General features: G+C 54.1%; 1 protein-coding gene across 6 annotated transcripts; it reads left to right on the forward strand.

Moving 5' to 3' along the window:
• DLK1 (delta like non-canonical Notch ligand 1) lies at positions 437–8,624 on the forward strand. Of its 6 annotated transcripts, none has more exons than XM_018065823.1 (6): positions 437–693; positions 1,880–1,943; positions 2,492–2,622; positions 5,466–5,607; positions 7,627–7,906; positions 8,045–8,624. In XM_018065823.1, exons 1-6 carry the CDS (start codon positions 627–629, stop codon positions 8,372–8,374), a joined length of 1,014 nt encoding a protein of 337 aa, XP_017921312.1. In that variant the 5' UTR covers positions 437–626; the 3' UTR covers positions 8,375–8,624.

The following is a 23,725-nucleotide window of genomic DNA, read 5'->3' on the forward strand; positions in this document are numbered from 1 at the left end:
GCGTTTTCCCCGTCTCTAGAGCGTGCGTTTGTGTGTTTCTGGGTGCGTGAACCATGCCATGCGTGCTCGGGACCTTGGCGATCAGTGCTCTGGTGTTTCTGTGCGTGCTTCTCTATTCCGAGCGCGTCTTCGCATCTTCCTGGGGTCTGTGGCCCAGCCCAGGTTCCGCTACCGAGACTTGTCCTAAGCCGGGCGGTGTGTGCGCGCCCGTGTGCCGTCCTGTGGGGGCAACGTGTGCCCAACGCGCGCGGGGTACCTGTGCCCGTCTAGCCAAGAGTGGCCCGCGTGCGCGAGCGGGTTTCCGGGACACCGCAGTGGTGGGGGGCGGCCCCGCGAGGGGCGGGGGTCACAGGGACTGGCCGGCGCCGGCCCCGTGCGCGCGAAGGCGGGGGCGAGGGGCGGGGGCCGCGGGGGGGCCGCGGTACGAAAAGGGCGGCGCGCGCGGCGGCGGCAGCAGCTCGGCGGCGGCAGCGGAGAGCGCAGCGCGCAGCCCGGTGCAGCCCTGGCTTTCCCCTCGCCGCGCGCCCGCGCCCCCTTTCGCGTCCGCAACCAGAAGCCCAGCGCGGCGCCCGGAGCAGGTCCCGCGCCCGCGCCACTCCCAGGACCGCGCCCCCGACCGCCCCGCGATGACCGCGACCGCAGCCCTCCTGCCCGTCCTCTTGCTCCTGCTGGCTTTCGGCCGCAGTGCCCATGGTGAGCCCCCCGGCGGCCCGGCTCGCGCCCCCTCTGGGGAAGCCTGCGACGCCTCCCCGGCCGCCCGGTGCCCCGCGCGCCCCGTCCCGTGCGCCCCGACTCCCGCCTGTCCCGCCTAACCCTAAGCCCCGCGCCGTGCCTGCCTCGCCCCCTGTCACCCTCGCATGCCAAGCCCGCCCCTGGGGTCCTGAGTGGGGGGCGCGGGGAGCGGGAGGGGTGTGGGACCCCCGGGCCCCTTCCCGCCCAGCAGAAGTGGCGCTCGCAGGGGGCCGGTGCGCAGAGCGGAGGTATGGAGAAACGAGGTGATGCTGGGGAGCCCTCTGTGAAAACGCTCTGGGGTGCAACTTTGGGGGGGGTCTCTGCGTGTGCGCTCGGGAGCAGGCCTATGGGGGCTGTGGAGGGTGACTGCCGTCGTCGCCCCAGAGTCCCAGCCGGGAGCACAGGCCATGCCCCTCCCGCGTGGCGCTGGTCTAGGCGAGGGGCTGCGACACTCCTGTCTGCGGCGGCCATCTGTCCGTGACGCAGCATGCCCCCTTCGCGCAGGGCCCCCCCCACCACTGCGCCAGTGGTTATGGGGGGGCTGTCTGAAAAGCTGCTGAGAGTTAAAGTAAACGCACACAGTAGGTGCCTATTAAAGTGTTAGAATCTCTAAAGGGTGTCAGAATTGCAGTCTTGTCCGCAAAACCCTTGTTGGTCTTTTTAATATCAAGCGCCTGGGGTGGGGAGTTTGACCTGGGTGCCTGGCTTCGCTGGGATTAACCTTTGGAAAACTCAGACGCCTTACCTGTGAGCCTTCCAGGTGGACCTGTCTGAGCTTTCCCAAGCTGAATCCCTCAAAAATCTGTCCCCCGCCCCACCTTTAGCTCACTTTGTAACACAAAGTGAGGGTTTGGCCCAGTCCCTTGGGGTCAAGCTCTTTTGGTTCGCTGTCTCCTCATCTCTGCCCTGGAGGGCCTGACGTTTGTTGTTTCTCTGAGGGACGCTGGGTGTCTGACCGGACCCCGGGAGCTAGGCAGTGTGCTGTGATGACCCCAGACCCAGGAGCAGGCGGGGGCTTTCCCCTGGGTGGCTCTCGATGGCGTTCCTGACTGTGGGCCAGGCGGGTAGAGCCCCCGTGGGGCGGAGGCTGCTTCCCCGGCCTGTCGGGCCTCGTGCAGCGAATGGCGTAACCTTTCTTGTGCCCCAGGAGCTGAATGCTTCCCGGCCTGCCACCCTGAAAATGGATTCTGCGACGATGACAGTGTGTGCAGGTAATGGAGGGGCTCCCCAGAGGCAGCTTGTGGCGGGGACGGGTGGGGGGGGGTGCAGGGCAGCATTCTGAGGAGCTGTGACGCAGGCAGAAAAAGTAGGGGCCCCTGGACTGCAGCCGACAGCGCCCTCGCCCCCGCAGAAAACCAACTAGTGGGGGAGAGGGGTGGGGAGGAGGAGGACCGGGTGTCTGGGGATGGGGGGCGAGGGGGTGGACATGGTGCCACCGGCTCCTGTCTGTTTCCTCAGACGTGGGGGCGGGCAGGAGAGCCTCTTGCAGGGTGAGACCACTGCGGGCCACTGCGGCAAAAGGCAGCTCTTCCCCTGGCTCCTAGGGACCTCTCTGCCCAGCCCCTCAGCTCATCTCAAGTCTAAGCTCTCCCACTCAGGTGACTGGTGTTGGTTTCCTGCGGCCCACCGGCCTAGCACTGTGCAGAGACCCCCTCCCCGAGCGCTCTCAGTTCCACAGAAAGCCACCGCAACTCCCTCTCCACCCTTGTACCCCCCCACTCACGTGTCCCCATCTTTCTCCCCCACCGACCCCCGACAGGTGCCAGCCTGGCTGGCAGGGTCCCCTGTGTGACCAGTGTGTGACCTTTCCCGGCTGTGTGAACGGCGTCTGCGTGGAACCCTGGCAGTGCATCTGCAAGGACGGCTGGGACGGACACCTCTGCGACCTAGGTGGGCACCTGCCCCTGCCCTCCCCGTCCCCAGCCACCTCCTCCCTGCCCAGTGGGGTGGCGGCTGCCTCCCCTCCCCCTGTGGCCTTCGCCCAACACACCCAGCAGTCTGGATGGTAATGATCTGTGTGTCCGCTTCCCGCTGGCGCTGGGGGCTTCTCCACGGGGAGGGGCACTTACTGCTGCTCACCCAGCAGTGGGAAGGCACTGGGGTGGGGGGCGGCGGGGGGCTGCCCGTTGAATAAAGAGTCCCAAAAGGAACACGCCACACAAAGCTGAGAGGGTGGGGACGGCAGAAATCTGTCCTGGGGGAGGGGGGGCACTGAAGCTCAGAGAGGGGAGGGTCGCAGAGCCGATAAATTCACAGGCCAGGCTACTAAGGGTGCCGCAACACACAAGCAAACAGACGCGGAGAGGGTGCTGGGTGCTGAGCGCTGGGGCCAGTGGGCACCGAGTCAGGACCACCAGGACAGGGCTGGGGGCTGTGCTGGACACGAGGTCAGGTGTGGGGGCTGGGGGGTGGCAGGTCGGGAAAGGCTGAGAAGTAGCTCAAGTGCCGATTGGTGTTATCAGTTGATTTCATTAACTTATGCCATCTTTGCCCTCCACTACCCTGTGAGCAGCGGACACTTGGCTGTCACTGCATTTTCAGGCTGCAGAATGTTCAACCGAGCCCATTCTTGTTTGGCAAAACCTGCCCTGAAGCCCAGGCAGACCAGGGTCCTCGAGAAAATTCCCCCGGTGGTGTAGGCAGCTGCCATACGCCAGCGTCTGCAAAGACTGCCTGGTATCAGGAGGGAAACTGAGGCTCGGGGAAGCAACCGGGTCTGCTCATGACTCTTAGGAAGTCAGGAGAACAGCCGGCTGGCTACCAAACCCCACCCTCCGCCTCCAAAGTGGGTTCATTCTCATCGGCGGGGGGGGGGGGGGGGGGCTAACGCTTTCCTAGAGAAAACCCGAAGAACTGTAGTGTTACCGTCCCGCGAAGCTGGGCAGTAGGCTTCCCAAATCCCCCAGCATGCGGGTCTTTAAAGCACCCTCCCCCACCCCCGAACGATGCAAGTTTTTCCCTACAGCTGGCTCAGGCTCTGGCGAGCAGGGCTCGGCTCCCTGCAAGAACCTCTGAGCAGTTTGGGGGACCCAAGGGGGTCCCAGAAAAGCCACCATTGGGGATCAGGGCTTTTTAGCCCGGAGCCCCACTCTTTGTGATATCTAAGCCCGGGACCCTGCTGTGGAGTTTCCCAGACAAAAGGTCCCTCGCCACTGGGTCAACAAAAGCCTGGGGTGGCTGGGTCCAGAGGAAGCTGCCCTCGGGTGGTTCCTGGCCTTCTCCCTTTTCACCCGTCTTTGAGGCTGTCTCCGCCACAGCTGCTCCCCCACCCCCCCCCCCGGCAGAGACCCCCGGCCGCTCTCCCCTTGTGGCAGCTTAATCCACCCGACTTTGGGGTTGGAGGCCCTGGAGGGAGGGGGAGAAGGTGAACTGATCTTCTGCTCAAGAGGCTTGACACCGCGGGAGAGGAGTGGGTGATCGCTAGCTCTTGCGCTTACACGTAAGGTGGGAGCCTGGCGCTCATGCCCAGGGCCTTCCCATAATGATAAATCCTCTGTGGTCCCCTTGTGCTAGCCAGACTCCTCATGTGAGCTCTGCACAGGCCCTCGCCTGGCGTGCGGGGCTTTTCCTTACTGACGGACAGCCATTCCCTCTCCCTGAGAGGATGCAGGGCTCTTGAAAAGAGCGAATCCATCTGCTCGTGTGTGGTGTGTGGCCGCAGCCCCCGGGGACCCCCACCCAGAGCTGCCTCTCAGTCGCCACTGCGTCTCTGGCTGGCCCTGGCTCTCTCTTTGGCCCAGGGGGCAGCTCAGATGGTGGAAAAACCCAAGGGGAAAGGGGATCTCAGACATGGGCCGGGGAGAAGCCCTCCTTTCTAAGCAGGGAAAGTGAGGCATAGAGTCCGGGGTGGTGGGGAAGAGGAGCAGCTGGCTGAAGGTGGATGCAGAAAGGGTCTCTCTCCTGTCAGAGAGCTCCCGTCCCGGGCCCCCCTTTGTTCAGCCCGTCCCTGCCTTGCTGAGCCCCGAATAATGATGTGTGCGTGACGGGAGGTGTAAAAAAGCGGTGGAAATATACCAGTGTTCATGGAAACCCGTGCTGACAGGCGAGCACTCAATAGCTCTCATTTCACCGCCTTCAAAAGATGCAACCTTTTTTTATCATAGACCCCCTTAGTTCAGAACCTGAGAGCAGACAGACCACCAGGAGACGGAGGCAGTGCTGGGGCTCAATCAGGTTTCCTGATTCCCGACAGGGGGCTTTACATCTCATTTCCTCCCCCACCTCCCTGCTCCCCTTTGATGGAAAAGTATACAGGGGCAGGTGATGTCTCTTAACAGTTGGGATGCACTCACCCCTCCACCTCCTGGGCACCAGGGGCCTCCTCAGACAGTAGAAACTGGTCTGGAGTATTAGGGGGAGGGGAGGGGTCCGCAGTGAAGGTCAGTGTTGCGGAACCCAAGAGGTGACCTGGTGCCGGAAAAAGGGCACAGCGGGCCTGGGTGAAATCTTGGTGAACGGCCTTGACTTTGTGTCCTTGGCCTCCAGAGTTGTTTACTTAGGTCAGGGTTCTGGAGGAGTCGCAGCGCTCCCTTACTGAGGACCCCGCTGGGTGACCCTGGACAGTGACCACAAGCAGGGAGTCTGGGCTGCTCACACAGGCTCCCTGCCGTGACCAGAGGGAGGGGTGTCTCTCTCTCCTTGCCCCCACCCAGGATGCTCTCCTTCTAGCCTCTGCGCCCCCACCCCCGCCACCAACCTCACCTCATCTCCCTGGTTTTCTCTCCCCCTCCAAGACATCCGGGCTTGCACCTCGACCCCCTGTGCCAACAACGGCACCTGCCTGGACCTCGATGATGGCCAGTACGAGTGCTCCTGTGTCCCCGGGTTCTCGGGAAAGGATTGCCAGGAAATGGACGGGCCCTGCGTGGTGAATGGGTGAGCATTCTCTCCCTGCGGATCTAATAAAATGCTGCTTTCGAGCCCCGTTTCCACCCCCTTAAAGACCCTTTCAGCCTAACCCAGGCGGACCTGTCGGCGGACAAAAGACCGAGGAAGTGCTGCTTCTGCACCCTGCGGGGGGGCTGCCCCCGCGACCGGGGTCTTTATGGGGGACTGTGTCACTTCCATCATTTTTTCCCAAACAATCCTGAAGGCGACTTCATATTCCCCTGACGTCCCCAAGCCCTGATGTCTGTGAATGACAGTAGATTGGGGACTGTGAACCCGAGCCCCAGCGGCATAATTTTCTAAAGGCAACGTAACAAGAGATCAGAGTTCGGCAGTGCCCGAGGCTGTTGGTGAAATCCGCTCTCCATACCTTAGAGGCGGCTTTGGTTGGGGTGGGGGGTGGGCGGTGGACGGCAGGCTCTACGTTTGGGTCTCCTGGGATGTACGTCTTAGGAAGTGGGGAAAGGGGGCTGCGGCCAGCATGGGACAGGCGGGAGGGGAAGGGGGAGGGAGATCCGGCCCCCAGCTACCCCCATGGGGAGGGGTCTCTGGGGCATGGGCACGGCACATGGACCGGTCCCTGGCCTCTCTGGTGCCCCCCTGAGCAGACTTCCCAGCAGCTCAGCCATTTCTGGTCCTCAGCTGCTCAGCAGCACTGCCCTCCTCACCCTCTGAGGAGGGGGTTTAAACGGAGGCCAGGGAGGTCAGGCGAGTATTCAGGGCAGTCTCCAATCCTAGGCCAGTGGCTGTGGGTGGGGGGTGGGCGCCCCTGTCTCGTGAGGAAGCCGAAGCATAAGTCCCTTCCAGGGACAGGGCAGAGAGCCCCCAGAGCCACATGGGCCAGGAACCATCATTCTTGCAGCATTCTAAAAATCAGCGTTCTAGGGCTGATTCGTGTTGATGTGTGGCAGAAAACAGCAAAATCCTATAAAGTAATGATCCTTCAATTAAAAGTAAATATTAAGAAAAAAAAAGGATCAGGGTTCAGGGTGAGGTCGGAGGACAGGGGTGACCACCGAGCTCCGTTTCTGCTTCCTGGCAGGAAGGGGAAATACGGAGCGAGACCTTTAAAATATTTTGCTTTCCTCCCTAACAGACTTGAGCCCGTCTGTCCAAATAGAGCCTGGGGTCCTTGAAATTCCTCCAGAGCCCAGCTCCCCTCGCCCTCACCCTTGCAGCAGCAATGCTGATTCCTTGCGCTCTGAGCCCCTTTCTTCCCCGGAGTTTCGGCATTTATCAGATGACAAAGGGTCTGCTCGTTTAAAAGCACTTACATTAAATGCTCCGTGTGCTCCGCTTTGAGCAAACAGCTTCGGTCTGCAGGCTGCACTGGGGTGAATGGGCCACTATTAACCAGCCAGGCCCAGACGCTGCTCCTGCCTCGCAGACAGAGCGCGGATTTCTTTCACTCTGAGAGTCCCCAAGGGTTTCCTGTACAATAGCCCGCAGGCTCACTCCTCGGAAAATAAAATTAATAATAAGGGGCTGGGGGCGGCGGCGGCAGAAGGGACTGAGGGATGCCCTGCTTGGCTCCGCCTTTGTGGCCTGGGGGCGGAACTAAGGGGAGGGCGGGTATCACTAACTTTGCCTCTCTCAGCCTCAGTTTCCCCACCTGTCCAGTGACTTAACCGTCATGCCTCTGGTCGGAGAGGTGACGTAAGAGGTGGGAGAGGAGATGGGCATCATGGCACTGGAGGTCAGGCATGTTCCAGGTTGGCGGCGTGATGGGGGTGAGGTGCCCACCCCATCTCGGATGGCCCAGGAGCTCCTCACAGGCAGGGGCTCCTGGTGCCGGGCACCCACTCCCCACCCCACCCTGGGGCCTCCCTGGCTGGCACTCCCTCACCTCGAGCGTTCTGAGCACCTGCCCTTTGGTTGGGCCCCAGGAGGTTTGCGGTGTGGCACGAGGGGGGAGCAGGGCACCCCCCTCCCCCGCCTCCCACCGCAGCCTTGCTGTCCTGGCCCAGCGCCCGAGGGCCCTTTACCCTGTGCCCTGTTGCGCTGCAGCTCGCCCTGCCAGCACGGAGGCAGCTGCGTGGACGATGAGGGCCGGGCCCCCCACGCCGTCTGCCTGTGCCCCCCTGGCTTCTCGGGCAACTTCTGCGAGATCATGACCAACAGCTGCATCCCCAACCCGTGCGAGAACCAGGGCATCTGCACCGACATCGGGGGTGACTTCCGCTGCCGCTGCCCCGCCGGCTTCATGGATAAGACCTGCAGCCGCCCGGTGAGCACCTGCACCAGCGAGCCGTGCCTCAACGGCGGCACCTGCCTGCAGCACTCCCAGGTGAGCTTCAAGTGTCTGTGCAAGCCCGCGTTCACCGGCCCCCGCTGTGGCCGGAAGCGCGCGGCGGGCCCCCAGCAGGCCCCCCGTCTGCCCAGCGGTTACGGGCTGACCTACCGCCTGACCCCCGGGGTGCACGAGCTGCCGGTGCTGCAGCCCGAGCACCGCGTCCTGAAGGTGTCCGTGAAGGAGCTCAACAAGAGCACTCCGCTCCTCTCCGAGGGACAGGCCATCTGCTTCACCATCCTGGGCGTGCTCACCAGCCTGGTGGTCCTGGGCACCGTGGGCATCGTCTTCCTCAACAAGTGCGAGGCCTGGGTGTCCAACCTGCGCTACAACCACGTGCTGCGCAAGAAGAAGAACCTGCTGCTGCACTACAACAGCGGGGAGGAGCTGGCCGTCAACATCGTCTTCCCCGAGAAGATCGACATGACCACCTTCACCAAGGAGGCCGGCGAGGAGGAGATCTGAGCAGCGTCCCCACCGGCCCCCCTCTTCTCGGGGTCCCCGCAGAGCCCCCTGTCTCTCTGTGCGGTCTGTTCTTCTCTTTGTGGTGGAATTTGCTCTCCTTTGTGTCAAATCTGGTGAACGCTATGCTCCCCTCTCCTGCCTTTGCGCTGCCGTGTGTGCGTGTGACCAGCGTAATTGCCAGATGAATCCTCTTTCTCTCTTCTTAATGCATGATATAAAAAAATAATAATAACGATAATAATAATGAGAATTTCATCTTTAAGTGAGTAAGACAAATAAGTATGTTATTCTAAACTCTCAACCTAAAATCAAAAAAGACCAAAAAAAAACATGGCAACAGTACCAGGGCTCCGTGCCGACGCCCCCTCCAACCAGGGGCGGGGTCTCGGCCACGGGGTCCTCGTGAAACCGTTACGAGTGCTGTGCATGACCACCCACTGTGAAAAGGGCTAAAATCTCTTTCGTTCGTTAATTCTCACGCGCCACTCCCGACTCGCACTCATGTCAACACCGCAAAGCTTTAGATCTTCCCAATTGACTTGGGATTTTAGCAGAGTGCAGCGGCCGTGTGTCAGGCAGAGAGAGAGAGAGAGAGAGAGCCCCGGGTTGGCTGCTGGGGGTGCTGGGACCTTGTCCCAGCCCTGCCACTCACTCGCTGTGTGATCCTTGGCGAGTCCCTTTCCCACCCTGGGCCACCTCCTCCCCCCCACCTCCAGGCGGGGGCTTGAACACCATGACCATCAGGGTCCTCTCTTGCCCTCAAAATCTGAATTAGGAACGAGGGAGTGATGAACGAAAACCGTTCCCCTAAAAAATTAGGATCCGATGAAGACTAAGTCTCATCCTGGGATCCGAAGGTTTTGGCCTATCCTGGATGTACACTTGATGTATTTGAAATGAATTTTGACTGCATTTCTCAAAGTGGGGAGCCTCCTGGCCCACTGCCCACCTGGAAACGGTTGCCCCCTTTGAGTCCCAGTGTGCAGTCTGGGGCTGACCCCCTAAGGCAGCCCCCTCCCCAACCTACCCACCTACTCAAGGCCCCAGCAACTGTGCCTGCCTCCGACCCTGTAGGTTAGAGATATCCCCCAGCAATTTAAGTGCATCTTGAACCGCAAGTGCCCCTGGTGTGTCTGAGCAGCAACACAGCCCTCACCAAGGTTTTTCACAGTTTGGTGGAAATTGTCGCTTGTGGGGCATTTTCTAGTTCTGTGGCCATGGAGGTACCAGACCAGACCACAGCGTGGATTTCATTTGTGTTGCTGAGTTAACTACCCTCAGATCCCCAAAGACCTAGCCAGCTTCTGAATGATAAACTTTGCCTTCTTTTTTTTTAAGAGAAAAGAGCATCTATCTTTTGTGCAAAAGTAAATGGGACAGAGTTCTGTTTAGCTTCCCAGCTCTCAGAGTTGGGCAGCTAAACAGCCCTTGGGTACCAGTTAGAAATATTTTGCTTCTTGAATTATTAAGATAGGAATGTATATTCTTAGCTTATTGAGTATTACCTGCCTTGCTTACCTTGCTAAGCCAACGTCACCTACGTCGTCTGTGTCATTCGAATCACTCACATGCATCCACACGCGTCACCGACTGTCACATGACCACCAACCTCATCACCCGTCAGCCACCGGTTTACCGCCCCCAGCCCCTTGTCATCCTGTTTCACAGCCCGACCCTCATCTCCCCCAAGCTCCCCAGTTCTCACCTAAGACATTGTCCCTGTCACTCCAGACTTTGTCATCCCCAGCCCAAGCTCCCCTGATCACCTGCACCCACACCCTACAGTCCCGATGCCCTCCCCGGTGACCACCTCCCACCCTCACCCCAAACCCTGTCAGCCCTGCACCCTCGCCCCCCTGGTCCCCGATCCCAAGTCCTCTCCCACCCCCAGCTCCAGTTACTGCTCCACCCCTCCCCTCCCTGGCCCTCAGCCCCAGTCTCTACTAGCCCTCACCCCAACCCCCTCTACCTACCCCCCACCCAAGTCGTTGGAGTCACCATCTCATCTCATTTTGAGTTTGTTTTAAGAGATAAAATTTAAAAAAAGACAAAAAAAAAGAACTGTTGGCTCGGTTGGGCGGGGGTCTGGCACCCCCACCCAGCCTCTCTCTCTCACGTGAGACCCCTGATCGAGTCAGCTGACGGTTCTGACCCTCAATCTCCCCTCGTGCCAAATTCTAAGATTGGACGCAGCGATCAAATTTCTCTACTCCACACTTTCGACCTCCGTGTTGTAGAGTGTAGCCATGTCCCCTGACGACAAGGAAAAGACCCCCCCTCACCCCACCCACTGCCTATCCTTGACCAGTTCCTCACCCATCCATCCTTCATCCACCATCCATTCAATCAGGAAGCATTTCCAAGCACCTGCTGAGTGCAAGGCGGTGTGCAGGGAGCTGAGGACGCAGGATGAGGGGCCCTCTGGGAGGGGCGTGGACACACAGGCGTCCCCAGGGAGCCTAGTGCAGTGCAAGTAAAGCAACGTGGGAGGGAGACACCCCCCTCGCAGCCTGACCATCTCACTTGCCCACGTGACACCCTCTCTTACCAGCACTCAATGAGGCCGCCCCACCCAAATTCCACAGCGCCTCTCACACACATCCTGCGAGATCAGAACCAAGTCAGCAGCCTCGCCACGGTCTTCACGTCATGCAGAAATTGGTCCATTCCATCCGCTATGGGGTAACCAGATTCTGCTGAGAGTGTTGGGATCCTTGACTGCCCATCCGCACCTCGTGTGTGTTTGGAGTAGTGTGTAGTTTACGCCAATCCCGGGGAAGCTCAAAGACAGCCATCAGAGACATGGTCCCTAGTGTGGTCCCCAACCTGGGGGAGGAGCAGGCGTGATGATCTTGTAACTGAAAAATTTCAAACATGTCAATGATGAGCTCTTTTTAGCTTCCCCGTCTCTGCAGCCAGACATGCAAAAAAAAGTTTTGTTTATTGAAAAAATAAACAAAAACCAAGGGCTACCTCATGTGTTTCTCCAGTTTATTGTGCGCCGGGCTATACATGTACCTCCCCGCTGGTGGTCTCTGACCTGGACAAAAGGAGTCAGTCTTTGGAGGGCCCTGCTCTGGCCCCATCCAGCCCTTCCCATGCGGCAGAGGAGGCCACAGGCCTCCCAGCCCACCCTCTGGGGCCGGGAGCCCAGGAATTTCCTCCCCACTGATCCCACTCCCAGGGCCCTTGGGGGCCTCTTCCCTGGGTCTGATGGTTAGCTGTTTGCCGGCGGTATGGATGGAGCTGGGGCGTGAGGAGTGAGGGGTTCCACATGGGAATGCTCAAGTCCCCTCGCAACAGAGCTGAGGGCTGGCTTTCCCCGGCTACCACATTCCAGCGGAGAGCTCCAGAGGGTCTGAAAATTGCATGCTGACCCCAGGCCTTCCAGGACTTAGAGAAAGTAGGATTGCCCAAGTGAGGGAGCAGAGCAGATTTGAAGGACACTTGGGGGCTTCCCTGGTGGCCCAGATGGTAAAGAATCTGCCTGCAATTGAAGGGGACCCCAGTTCGATCCCTGGATGGTGAAGGTCCCCTGGAGAAGGGCACGGCTGCCCACTCCAGTCTTTTTGCCTGGAGAATCCCAGGGACAGAGGAGCCTGGTGGGCTACAGTCCATGGGGTGGCAAGGAGCCGGACGCGGCTGGGTGACTCACGCTTTGGAAGCTTTTAAACGTTGCGCATCAGGTCTATTGGCCCCAGGTGTTCCTATGACCTGGGCGCCACTCATGACCAGGGGGATTTGCCTTTCCTCTGGTTCCAGGCCTCAAGTTGCAAGCGTGTCCACTCAGGTCACTAAAACTACCCACGAGAGATTTTAGAGGTGAAATGTCCACCTGAGGGGGTCGGCCAGAGTCCCCCTCAGGGGCACAGGAGACTCAGTCAAGGCCCTTATCCTTGCTGGCCTGGCAAGATGGCCTTGGGGTGGGGTCTCCTTTCCACACCCTTTTTGAGTTTTTCCTCCGCCAGGTCCTTGCCTCCACCCACCCAGCTGCCCCGCCTGGCCCCTGGGCATCCCCGAGGATCCTCCTGGCTTGGTCCCACCTCTCCCCTCCATGCTTCGTGGGTCTCCTGTCTGTCCACCTCCCATTCAGCTGGGCAGGGGGTGCTGGGTGTCTCGACATTGCGGGAACACAGAAGCGGGACGGCTAGGGCCGTGTAACCTCAGGGACGGATGCTATTCCAAGAACCGTTAAAAAAAAAAAAATAGGGTGACAATGTTGAGACTACAAACCTAGAAGCTTCTATGAAAGGGATTTTTCTAGGAAAATAGTAATGATCACAATTCCTCAATTTTGCCAGCAGGAATGGAGCTGGGAGAAGACCCCAAAGTGGCCCAGATCTGTTCCCTGACTTGGGGTGCAGCACATTTGACCCTTTGACAGAACAGGGCAGGCCCACAATAGAGATGGTCCTGGAGCAAAAAAAAAAAAAAAAAAAGGATGAAGATCTTTTCTTTCTTCAAAGCTAAGAGAATCCCAGTGCTAAAGCCTCACCAAGTTAACACTGTTGAGTAGAGGAGCAAAATCTTTAATATAATAACAAAACAAGTAAATATATTTTTTAATAAAACTCATGATCAAGTAGAGCGTTTTCTGGAAAAACAAGTCAGGTTTCATTTTAATAAATGTATCCTTAGATAGTGAACGCCGGCGTGTCCAGGAGGGAGGAAACCGTGATGGATGAGCAGAGTGGCTGTGAGCCAAGCTGGGGGTCAGGCAGGTGACCTGGGAGGAGAAGCCAGCCAGCCTGTGGGACTGGCCCCCTCCCACAGGGCTGCGGTGGCTGATGAGCTGGCTCTGCAGGGGCGAGGGGGGCCTGGGGTGCTGTCAGGGGAAGGGACTGGGTTGCTGTAGCGGGTGGGGTGTGGGCTCAGCGCCGGGTGGTCCCGGCTTTGAGGGCCTGAGGATGGGGGAACCCTAGTGGTGGGATAGGTGGGGGTCCTGGCCAGGAGGGATGGTTGCCCTGGGGGGCCTCTGCAGGGTGTCCTAGGCTCGGGCAGCTGGCCAAAGAAAATATCCTGCGGGCTCCAAGGGGAGGAAGAGACAGGATCTGCACGTCCCTGCAGCCGGGCGGGAGCTTCCTGCAGGAGACAGAGGAGGTGGGCTCTGGGGGCCCAGAGCAGGGTCCCAGCACCCAACTCCCCCCAGCGTCCGGCCCCTTGGTCTGGGAAATGTCCGCTAAGCCACTTAGAATCGATAAGACACCTCTGATTTGGCTCTGGGACGGTCTTCCCTTCAGCGCCTCTCTCCCACTACTGAAGAAGAAAGCGCTGGCCTGCGTATCACCCTTCCAAGACCCTCCTCGTGGAGCTCATGGGCAGAAGGAGGGGGAAGGCCAGCCCCAGGCCCCAGCCTGGGGAAAGAAATTCCCAGCTAACTCCAAACCGCTGAGGGCGCAGCCCTGCTCCATGCATCCCTGCGGACGCTGTGCTCTGTGACCACGGCAAAGATGCAACAGTGGACCAAATCGCAACTCAAAATATAGGCCAAAAAAAAAAAAATCCGTTCAATAGATGCCAGAAGGAAATTGACAAAATACATCTTTGATTAAAAAAAAAAGCCAACTAGGAAAAAAAATGTGCATCTCCTTACTGTCATCAAGAGCTTCTGTCTTAAACAATGTTCGGTGTCTCAGGGCTCAAGGAAACCCAAGGGCAGGTAAAGTCATGCTTTTTGCAGCAGGAAGAGGCCCTGGCTTTAGAGTCAGAAGGGCCTGGCTTTAACCTTGGTGTCCTTGGGGCCACCTACTCTCTATATGTCTACTTCCTCACATGTGAAGGAAGCGCTGGCCACCAGAACAAAATAGCATAAATACCATAGACCTGGTGCTTTAAACAACAGACAGTTATCGTTTATTTCTCATGGTTCTGGGACTGGGAAGAGATCAGAGTGTCAGCATGATAGGATTCTGGTGAAGGCTTGCAGATGGCCGTGTCCTTGCTGTATTCTCACATGAAGGGGGGTGAGGGAGAGAGGCAGAGAGGCAGAGACAGAGAAAGAAGAGCAAGACCCAGCTCTTTGGTGTCTTCTTAGGAGGCCGCTGATCCCATTACGAGGCATATATATACGTATATATATATATATACACGGCTTCCCAGGTGGTGCCAGTGGTAAAGACTCTGTCCGCCAGTGCAGCAGACATAAGAGGTGTGGGTTCAATCCCTGGCTGGGGAAGATCCCCCAGAGGAGGGCATGGCAACCCCTCCATACTCTTGCCTGCAGAATCCCATGGGCAGAGTAGCCTGGCAGCCTATAGCTCGTAGGGATGCAAAGAAGGACATTAATGGAGCAACTTAGCATGCATGTGTGTGTGTGTGTGTGTGTGTGTGTATACTGGCCTGAGTAGTTAAGTCCAGTGTTACAAGCATACTAATTATCCCCAAAATTAATTTATAAGTTTAAAGCCATTTATTAACATTAGAGCCATTAGACACTATGGTTTTAAGGTTTATCCTTCAAAAAGTGAAGCAGTAAAAACAATTTTAAAAACTGTCAAGGAGCAAGTCGCATCAACAAATGTTAAAAGCAAAAGCGATAAGAGTGAAACAGTATGTCTTGCATGAAGCAGACACATACTATTGGTGTGATGAATAAGGGATTAAAGCGAGGTATGCATGGGTGATAGCTTTGAAGGAATCTAATCTCCAGCCTCACTATCTTACTTACAAACATGGAAACAGATCAAAAGAATAACTAGCCTGAAGTTTTCAACTGTGCCCCTCGGGAGACATTCAGCAATGTCTTGAGACCGTTTTCACTGTCAAAGTGGACTGGCGCTGCTGGCACCTAATAGGCAGCCACCAGGGGTGCTGCTAGACAGTGTTCAAAGCCAGGGACAGCCCCCACCACAAGAACTATTTGGTCCCAAATGTCAGTGAGGCCCAGGTTGAGAAATGATGCCTAAAATGGTAGGGCAGGAAAGGGACTCTTATGAACAAGAACACATGACCGTGTCTACAGTGTTAACACGGTGTTAAGGACGGTATTCCACACCCCCCAGCTTTACTGAGATACAGTTGGCATAGAACGCTGGGTAAGTTGAAGGTGCATAATGGGATAATTTGATATCCCTTTACTTTGGAAAGTGATGACCCCAGTACAGTTAGTTAACACACCCTTCTCCTCACACAATTGCCATTTTCGGTTGTTGTTGTAACAGAAACATTGAAAGTTTACTCTCTCAGCAAATATCAGTTCCACAATGCAGTTCTGTTAACTACAGTCACTGCGTGTGCACTGATGGTTTTGGAGTTTAGTCACCAAGTCGTATCTGACTCTTGCGATTCCATGAACTATAGCCTGCCAGGTTCCTCTGTCCATGGGATATTTCCAGGCAAAAATACTGGAGTGGGTTGCCATTTCCTTTTCCACTGGATCTTCCCTATCTGGGGATCCCACCCAGGTTTCCTGCTGTGCAGGCAGATTCTTTACCGACTGAGCTAGATCCCAAGAACTTGTTTGTCTCGTAGCTGGAAGTTTGTAACCTTTGGCCTCCATTTCCTCACTTCCCTCAGCCCCTGGAAACCAGCAATCAAGTCTCTGTTTGTATGAGGTCAGCTTTCTTAGGTGTCATATATACAAGTCATACATTATCTGCCTTTCTCTTACTTCATTAACTAATGTCCTTAAGATTCATCTATGTTTTCACAAGTGGGAGGGATTCCTTCTTTTCATGGCTGAATGATATTCCATCATGCGTGTTTGTGTACACATATATATAAACATCTTCTTCATCCACTCATCATTTGGTGGACACTTAAGTCACTTCCGTGTTTTGGCTATTGTAAATAATCCTGCTGTGAATGTGTGAGTTCATTGCTCAGTTGTATCTGACTCTTTGCGACCCCATGGACTGTAGCCCACCAAGCTCCTCTGTCCAAGGGATTCTCTGGCAAGAATACTGGAGTGGGTTGCCACGTCCTTCACCAGTTATCTCTTTCAGAGTGTGATTTCATTTCCTTTGGATATATACCCAGATACGGGATTTCTGAATCATGTTCATTTTATTTTTCAATTTTTTGAGAAACCCCTATGCAGTTCTCCATAGTGGCTGCACCAATTTACATTTCCACCCATGGCGCACAGGAGTTCCCCTTTCTCCACATCCTCACCACGTTTGCTATCTCTTATCTCTTTGATAATAAGTGTGAAGTATGGTAATATCATCATCTCGTGTAACTCACTCAACAACCCAAGAGGTAGATAATATTATCTTCCAGTGCTACAGATAATGAAACCCAGGCTCAAAGAGGTAAAAACATGTGCCCAAGATCCTCTGCCTGGAGAGGGGTTGAGCTAAACCCAGCATCGGCTCTCTAAACATTTATGCCAATTTTCTTTCCACTACCCAATCCTCCCTTATAGTTTGAAAAATAATGTATTCCTAATTTTATTGGTGTTAGCAACTGTGTTTCCCTGGGAGTTTCTGGGAGACAGGCAATCTCAGTCCATCATTCCTGGAGCTCATCAGGAAGAATCTTGAGCAGAATGCGTTCCCAGGCTCTGCCATTTCAGGATGGAGCGTCTCTGCTTACCTCCTTGTCCACTCACTCACCAACGATGGGATAACTCATCTGCCTCTGATGTCTCCTCCTGAGCCCCACTTCCCCGCCACCTAATAGCAACTCTGCAAGTTGTAGATAAGAAGGGAATCAGGATGGTTTGCTGTCATTATTATCAATCATAACAATACCGAACTAGTCTTAATGCTAAGGCGCTATATTCAGCCCTTCATGTTTTAAAAGAAATTTTACTGGAGTATAGTAGATTTCCAATGTTGTGTTTGAACCTGAAGCTAACACAACATTGTAAGGCAGAGTACATCATGGGAAATGCCTGCCTGGAGGAATCACAAGCTGGAATCAAGACTGTCAGGAGAAATATCAACACCCTCAGATATGCAGAGGATACCACTCTAATGGCAGAAAGGGAAGAGGAACTAAAGAATCTCTTGATGAAGGTGAAGGAGGAGAGTGAAACAGGTGACTTGAAACTCAATATTCAAAAAACTAAGATGGCATCCAATTCCATCACTTCATGATACATAGAAGGGGAAAAGGGGGAAGCAGTGACAGATTTTGTTTTCTTGGGCTCCAAAATCACTGGGGATGGTGACTGCAGCCATGAAATTAAAAGACACTTGCTCCTTGGAAGAAAAGCTAGTACAAACACAGAGTATTAAAAGGCAGACTTGTGCCAACAGGAGTCTGTGTAGTCCTAACTATTGTTTTTCCAGTAGTCATGTACAGACGGGCGAGTTCGACCATAAAGAAAGCTGAGTGTCGTAAAACTGGTGCTTTCAAAATGTGGTGCTACAGACTCTTGAGAATCCCTTGAATAGCAAGGAGATCAAACCAGTCAATCCTAAAGGAAATCAACCCTGAATATTCATTGGAAGAACTGTTGCTGAAGCTCCAATACTTTGCCCAGTTGATGCAAGGAGCCAGCTCATTGGAAAGGACACTGATACTGGGACGGTTGAGGGCAGGAGGAGAAGGGAGCGACAGAGGTTAATGGCTAGATAGCATCAGTGACTCAATGGACAGGAATTTGAGCAAACTCCAGGACATAGTAGAGGACAGAGGAGCCTGGCGTGCTTCAGTTCATGGGGTCACAACAAGTTGGACATGACTTAGCAACTGAAAAACAACTATAAACAATTATATATATATATATTTTTCAGATTCTTTTCCCATGTAGGTTATTACAGATTATTGAGTAGAGTTCCCTGCACTATACACTGAAAGTGAAAGTCGCTCAGTCATATCCGACTCTTTGTGACCATGGACTATTCAGTCCATGGAATTCTCCAGGCCAGAATACTGGAGTGGGTAGCCTTTTCCTTCTCCAAGGGATCTTCCCAACCCAGGGATCAAACCCAGGTATCCCACATTGTGGGGAGATTCTTTACCAGCTGAGCCCCAAGGAAGCCCAAGAATATGGGAGTGGGCAGCCTTTCCCTTCTCCAGTGGATCTTCCTGACCCAGGAATCGAGCCAGGGTCTCCTGCCTTGCAGGTGGATTCTTTACCAACTGAGCTATCAGGGAAGCCCTATAGTTAGTCAGTTACTTGTTAGTTACTTATTTTCAATATAGTAAATATTGTATGTTAATCCCTATCTCCTAATTTATCACTTTCCTCCGACATTTCCCCTTTGGTAACCATAAGTTTGATTTCAAGATCTGTGATTCTGTTTCTTTTTTGTAAATCTGTTCATCTGTAGCATCATTTAAAAAAAATTAGATTCCATGTACAGGTGAGATCATATGGTGTTTATCTTTCTCTGTCTGACTCACTTCAGTTAGTATGATCGTCTGTAGGCCCATCCATGTCCCTGCAAAAGCCTTTCATTTTCATCTTCTCAGACTGTTCAGGGACTCCTGGACACTGGCTCTGAATTAATACTAATTTCTCTGGACCAAAGCATTATTGTGGTTCACCAGTCAGAGCATTGGAAGTCAGATGGGCAGTGAAGCCTTACTTAGGTCTGTCCCATTGTGGGTTTCTGAACCCACCCTGTGGTTATATGGAGTTCATAATGAAAATAGACACCCTCAACCACAGAAGACCCATGTTGGTTATCTGATTTATGGAGGGGTGGCTACAGTGGCAGGGAAGACAAAATAGAAGCCACCGGAAGCACCTGTTTCTATGAAAATCGTGCACCAAGAATAATACGGTCTCCTTGGAGGGACTGCTCGAGATCAGTGCCACCATAAGAGGCGTGAAAGGTACAGAATTCCTCCAGTATTTCCTTTTGACTCCTTTATCTGGTCTGAGAAGAAATAGATGGATCTAGAAGAAAGACAGTAAATTATTACAAATGAATCAAGTGGTGAGTCTGATCTGCAGCCGCTTTTCTAGCTGTGGCTTCATAGCTGGAGCAAATCTACACATCACCTGCTGACGCCTGCTACGTAGCCAGTGTTGCAGTGCGCGCTTCCTTCTTTATACCTGCGAGTAAAACTACCAACCAGTCGGCAAGGCCAGCAATACATCACTGCTGTCCTTCCCGGGGCCTGTCAATTCTCCAGCACTTTCATAATCGACTCCCCAGGGATTTTGCTTGTCTTTTCCTTACCAGGACACCACACTGGTTCATCACATTGATGATATTCCACTGATTGGACCTGGCGAGCAGGGAAAATGCCTGCAGCCAGAGAGTGGGAAATAAATCCCACAAAATTCAGGGGTCCTCCACCTCAGTGAAAAATTCTAGATGCTCAGTAATTGGGGGGGGGCATGTGGATATATACTTTCCAAGGTGAAAGACAAGTTGCTTCATCTGCCACCTCCTATCAGTATGAAAGGGACATGGACTTCCCTGGTGACCCAGTGGCTAAGCATGTACCTGCCAATGCAGGAGGCACAGGTTTGATTCCTGGTCCGGGAAGATCGCATCAGATTGAAGTGGAGTCTATCAGTTCAGGTTTAAGCAAGATCTTAAGGCAAGAGTGAATCCAAGGGGAATGTGATCTGGAGACCCACGGCCCCTGGTCTCTGCCTTTTCTCTGTCATGGAGAGAAAGCTTCATGGGGAGTTCCCATAAACTCCCAGCTAAGTGAGGAAGAAAAATAGGTTTATAGACAGCTCTGCATTAGACAATGGTACCAAACTAGATAACTGCAGAACTATAGTCCTGCTCTGGGACAGCCCTGAAGGTCAGTGATGCAGGGAGAATCCTGCCGATGGACGGAATCTCGGTAGTCCATTTTGTCTGAAAGGAGATATGGCCAGAGACATATGGGCCTGTGTTGACTGATGGGCTGTGGCTAACGGTTTGGCTGGGTGGTCAGAGTATTGGAAGAAATACAGTCACAAAATCAGTGACGAGAAGGTTTGAGGGAGAGCTCAGTGGCTAGACCCCTGCAAATGAGCTCAGAGTGTGAAGGTATTTGCGTCCCATGGGAATTGTCACCAAGCTTTCCAAAGGGTGACCTCGATAGAGGGAGGTTGAGTTAACCAGGTAACTAGCCTGTTTTGTGGATATCGGATAGTTCTCGTGTTCAGCCACATTGGCATTGCTGCTTGGGCTCAGGAACAAGCAGCTTTGTTAGAAGCTTGTGCGTGGTCCCAGCACCTCATGTCCATGCTCCAGGCAGGTCACCTCCAGCCTCTGGTGGGGGTCCGATTTGCCAACAGCAGGGCCCAGCACTGGGTCCTGATACAGCGCTCTTCCCCGGGGTGGGGGTGGGGGTGTCTGGGAGGGGATTCATTACATTGGACCCCTTCCCTCCAGAGCAGGGAGCACTGTGTTCTTACCAGGACAGGTATTTATTTGGATGTGAATTTGCCTTTCCTGCCCTCAATGCCTCTGCCAGAACGAGCATCCATGGATCTATAGAATACACACTTTCCTCACTGACACAACAGTGATTCTACTGAGCAGGCTGTCGAGACTGCCACTGGCCCCTTGAATTCCCCATGGTGCTGAATCAGCAAGCAAAGAAGGTAACTGGACTGGCTGGAGCGATTGATGCTGACTATCAAGGAGAAAGTGGATTGCCACCACACATTTGGGGAAGTGTGGGATGCAGAAGGTCACCTTGCAGTTTCTTATTACTCCCGGGTCCTGTGATTAAAATCAGCGAAAAGCTTTGCTGTTGTTCAGTGCTCAGTCGCGTTTGACTCTTGGCACTCCATGGACTGCGGCACAACAGACTTCCCTCTTCTTTACCAACTCCTGGAGTTTGCTCAGACTCATGTCCATTGAGCTGATGATGCCATCCAACCATCTCATCCTCTGTCACCCCCTTTTCCTCCTGCCTTCAACCTTTCCCAGCATTAGGGTCTTTTCTAATGAGTCAGTTCTTTGCTTCAGGTGGCCAAAGTATTGGAGCTTCAGCTTCAGCTTCAGTCCTTCCAAGGAATATTCAGGATTGATTTCCTTTAGGATTGACTGGTGTGACCTCCTTGCAGACCAGAGGACTCTCAAGCGTCTTCTCCAGCACCACAATTTATAAGCGTCAGTACTTTAGTGCTCTGCTTTCTTTAAGGTCCAACTCTCACATCCATGCATGACTACTGGAAGAGCCATAGCTTTGACAATTCCAATCTTTGTTGGCAAAGTGATGCTTCTGCTTTTTAAAACGCTGTCTAGGTTTGTCATAGCTTTTCTTCCAATGACTCAATTCAGGTAGAACCTCCAACAGCCCAGACGCTCCACACGTAAATGCTTGGGCCACTCTGCAAGGCAAAGAGCCATGAGTAGTTGAAGGGTTTGCTAAAGGCAATGGAAATATGAAGCAGGCATGGGAAGAAGATAGTTATAAACATCAGTTACAATGATGGAGCCAGTTGTAGAAATGACTGTAAGAATTACGAGTAGCTCTTCCTTCTTTTAAATATGTCTATGTATTTATATGCTCATTATTTCTGCTTTCTTCCAGTCTCTCATGTCCTTATCATCTAGCTTATGACATGGCACTAGTCCAACTTCCTATCTCAATATTTAAGTTGCAGGACTTAAGAGGAGGCCCATCCCCGAGTGATGGCCGGACGTGTGTGTTTAGCTTCGTGGGGAAGGTCTGGGATTTTGCAGGATGCTTATATCACCAGCTTCACAGGCAATGAGGAGTGACCTCAGTCTGTTTATCCTTGTGGGGTTCCAGCTCGGCTTATGGATTTTTGATCCCCGACCCTCCTCTCTTTCCTCTTATCTCCCCGACTGCCTGCCCTGTGTTCTTCCAGCTCCAGTATCAGAAAGTCTGCAGAGACTGCTTACCAGGCTCCACAGTTGTGCAAGGTCAGAGCTGTCCCCCTCCCCGCTCTCTGCCCCTTCCCTTGGAGTGGTTCAACTCTCAGGATTGAATCCAAGAGTTTTAGCCTCATTCAGTAGGCCTATGGGTCATAGACTTCTCTGAGGGCAGTGCCCCGTGTGGAGAATGTACCCTGCTCAATCCACGGTCTGAAGGTATTTCCAACTCAGGTGCCCTAGAAGTCACTGTCAAAGTCCCCAGAGGTCCCAGCCTTGTGCAATCATGGCTTTTCATCGTTTTAGAGATTGGCGTCCAAAAACGGTGCAATTACCCATTCACGGAAGAGTTGCCCTCATTTCTTAACATCTGTCATTTAGGCTTATGTTTGGTTTGTTTTGTTTTGTTTTTCTGCCACCCCTCTCTCCTTACCAGCTGCGAGGAAAATGGAGAGGGGAGAATTGATTCATGATAAATGCTGGGCTTAATTGTGTACGATTAAATCAAGAGTGAAACACCAATTGTTGCAGGTTGGATTCCCCTGGAAATATACTCTAAGGAGATTTATGAAAGGGACATTTGTTGAAACGTTCACGAGATTGACACCCGTGGTGCACGATGGTGGTGGAGGTGGGGAGAATCGGTGAGCCAGGAGGGCACGGTGGGGTGGGATGGGGTGGGCTGTCAAGTGGCCACAAGGGCTTCAGATAATCCTGTGTGGGGTTTGGGAGCTGTGATGGCTCTTCAGTGTTGGCCCACACTGGGAATTCCCTGGTGGTGCGATGGTTAAGACTTCACGCTTTCACTGCTGAGGGCCCAGGTTCAATCCCTGGTTGGGAACTAAGATCCCGCAAGCCGCATGATGTGGCCAAAAGTTAAAACAAACAACAAAAAAAACATTGTTCCACAGTGGGGGAAGGAAGCTAGGTCCTTTTACCCCTGTATAGACCAGCCATTGGAAACAGATTGCCCCGAGAAGAGGGCTTTGATTTTGGGGAAGGAGGCCCTCTGCAGACAAGGCCAATGCTAGGAGTAGGGGGTTGGGACTCAGCAGGGCGCTGTCAGCGCGACCCTGCCAGTCCCCGAGCCTAGCTGAAACAGTCCAGCCCTGGTGCCCCGGGCTCCCACGTGCTCCATGTAACTCCTGAGAGTGATTCCTCCAGGACTGAGAGGGCTCTTTCCCTGAGGAAACCTCACAGGAGGAACGTCATGGGCTCAACCTACTGTCTGGAAAGTGCAGCTGATCTTGAAGCCACGCCTGCCACTCACTGAGTGTCTCCGGCTTTTTGCTACCCAGTAGGAGTCCTCTCGTTGTTGCAGGAAGGTGGTACCACCCACAGTGTAGGTGGCCCACAAGGAGGGGTACACGACCCTCAGTCCCAAGAAATCTGAAACCTTGGTCACTACGCACTGCTCAAGCCATGGTTCTGCACTGGTCTGTTCACCACCAAACTGGGCAGAGGTCTACTGAGAAGGGTCCAGAAAAATCACCTGGGTGCCTAGACTGCTCCCTCCTGTCCCCATCATTTCACCAAAGCCTCGTTTCCTCCTCCTTATCAGCGTCAGTTTCTGATGTCTTTCCTTGTCCACAGCTCTCTGTTCACAGAGAGCTGGACACGACTGGGCAACGACTGAACTTGAAGTTTAGTGGGGGCA

This window comes from Capra hircus, chromosome 21, assembly GCF_001704415.2.
Source record: "Capra hircus breed San Clemente chromosome 21, ASM170441v1, whole genome shotgun sequence".
Lineage (NCBI taxonomy): Eukaryota > Metazoa > Chordata > Mammalia > Artiodactyla > Bovidae > Capra > Capra hircus.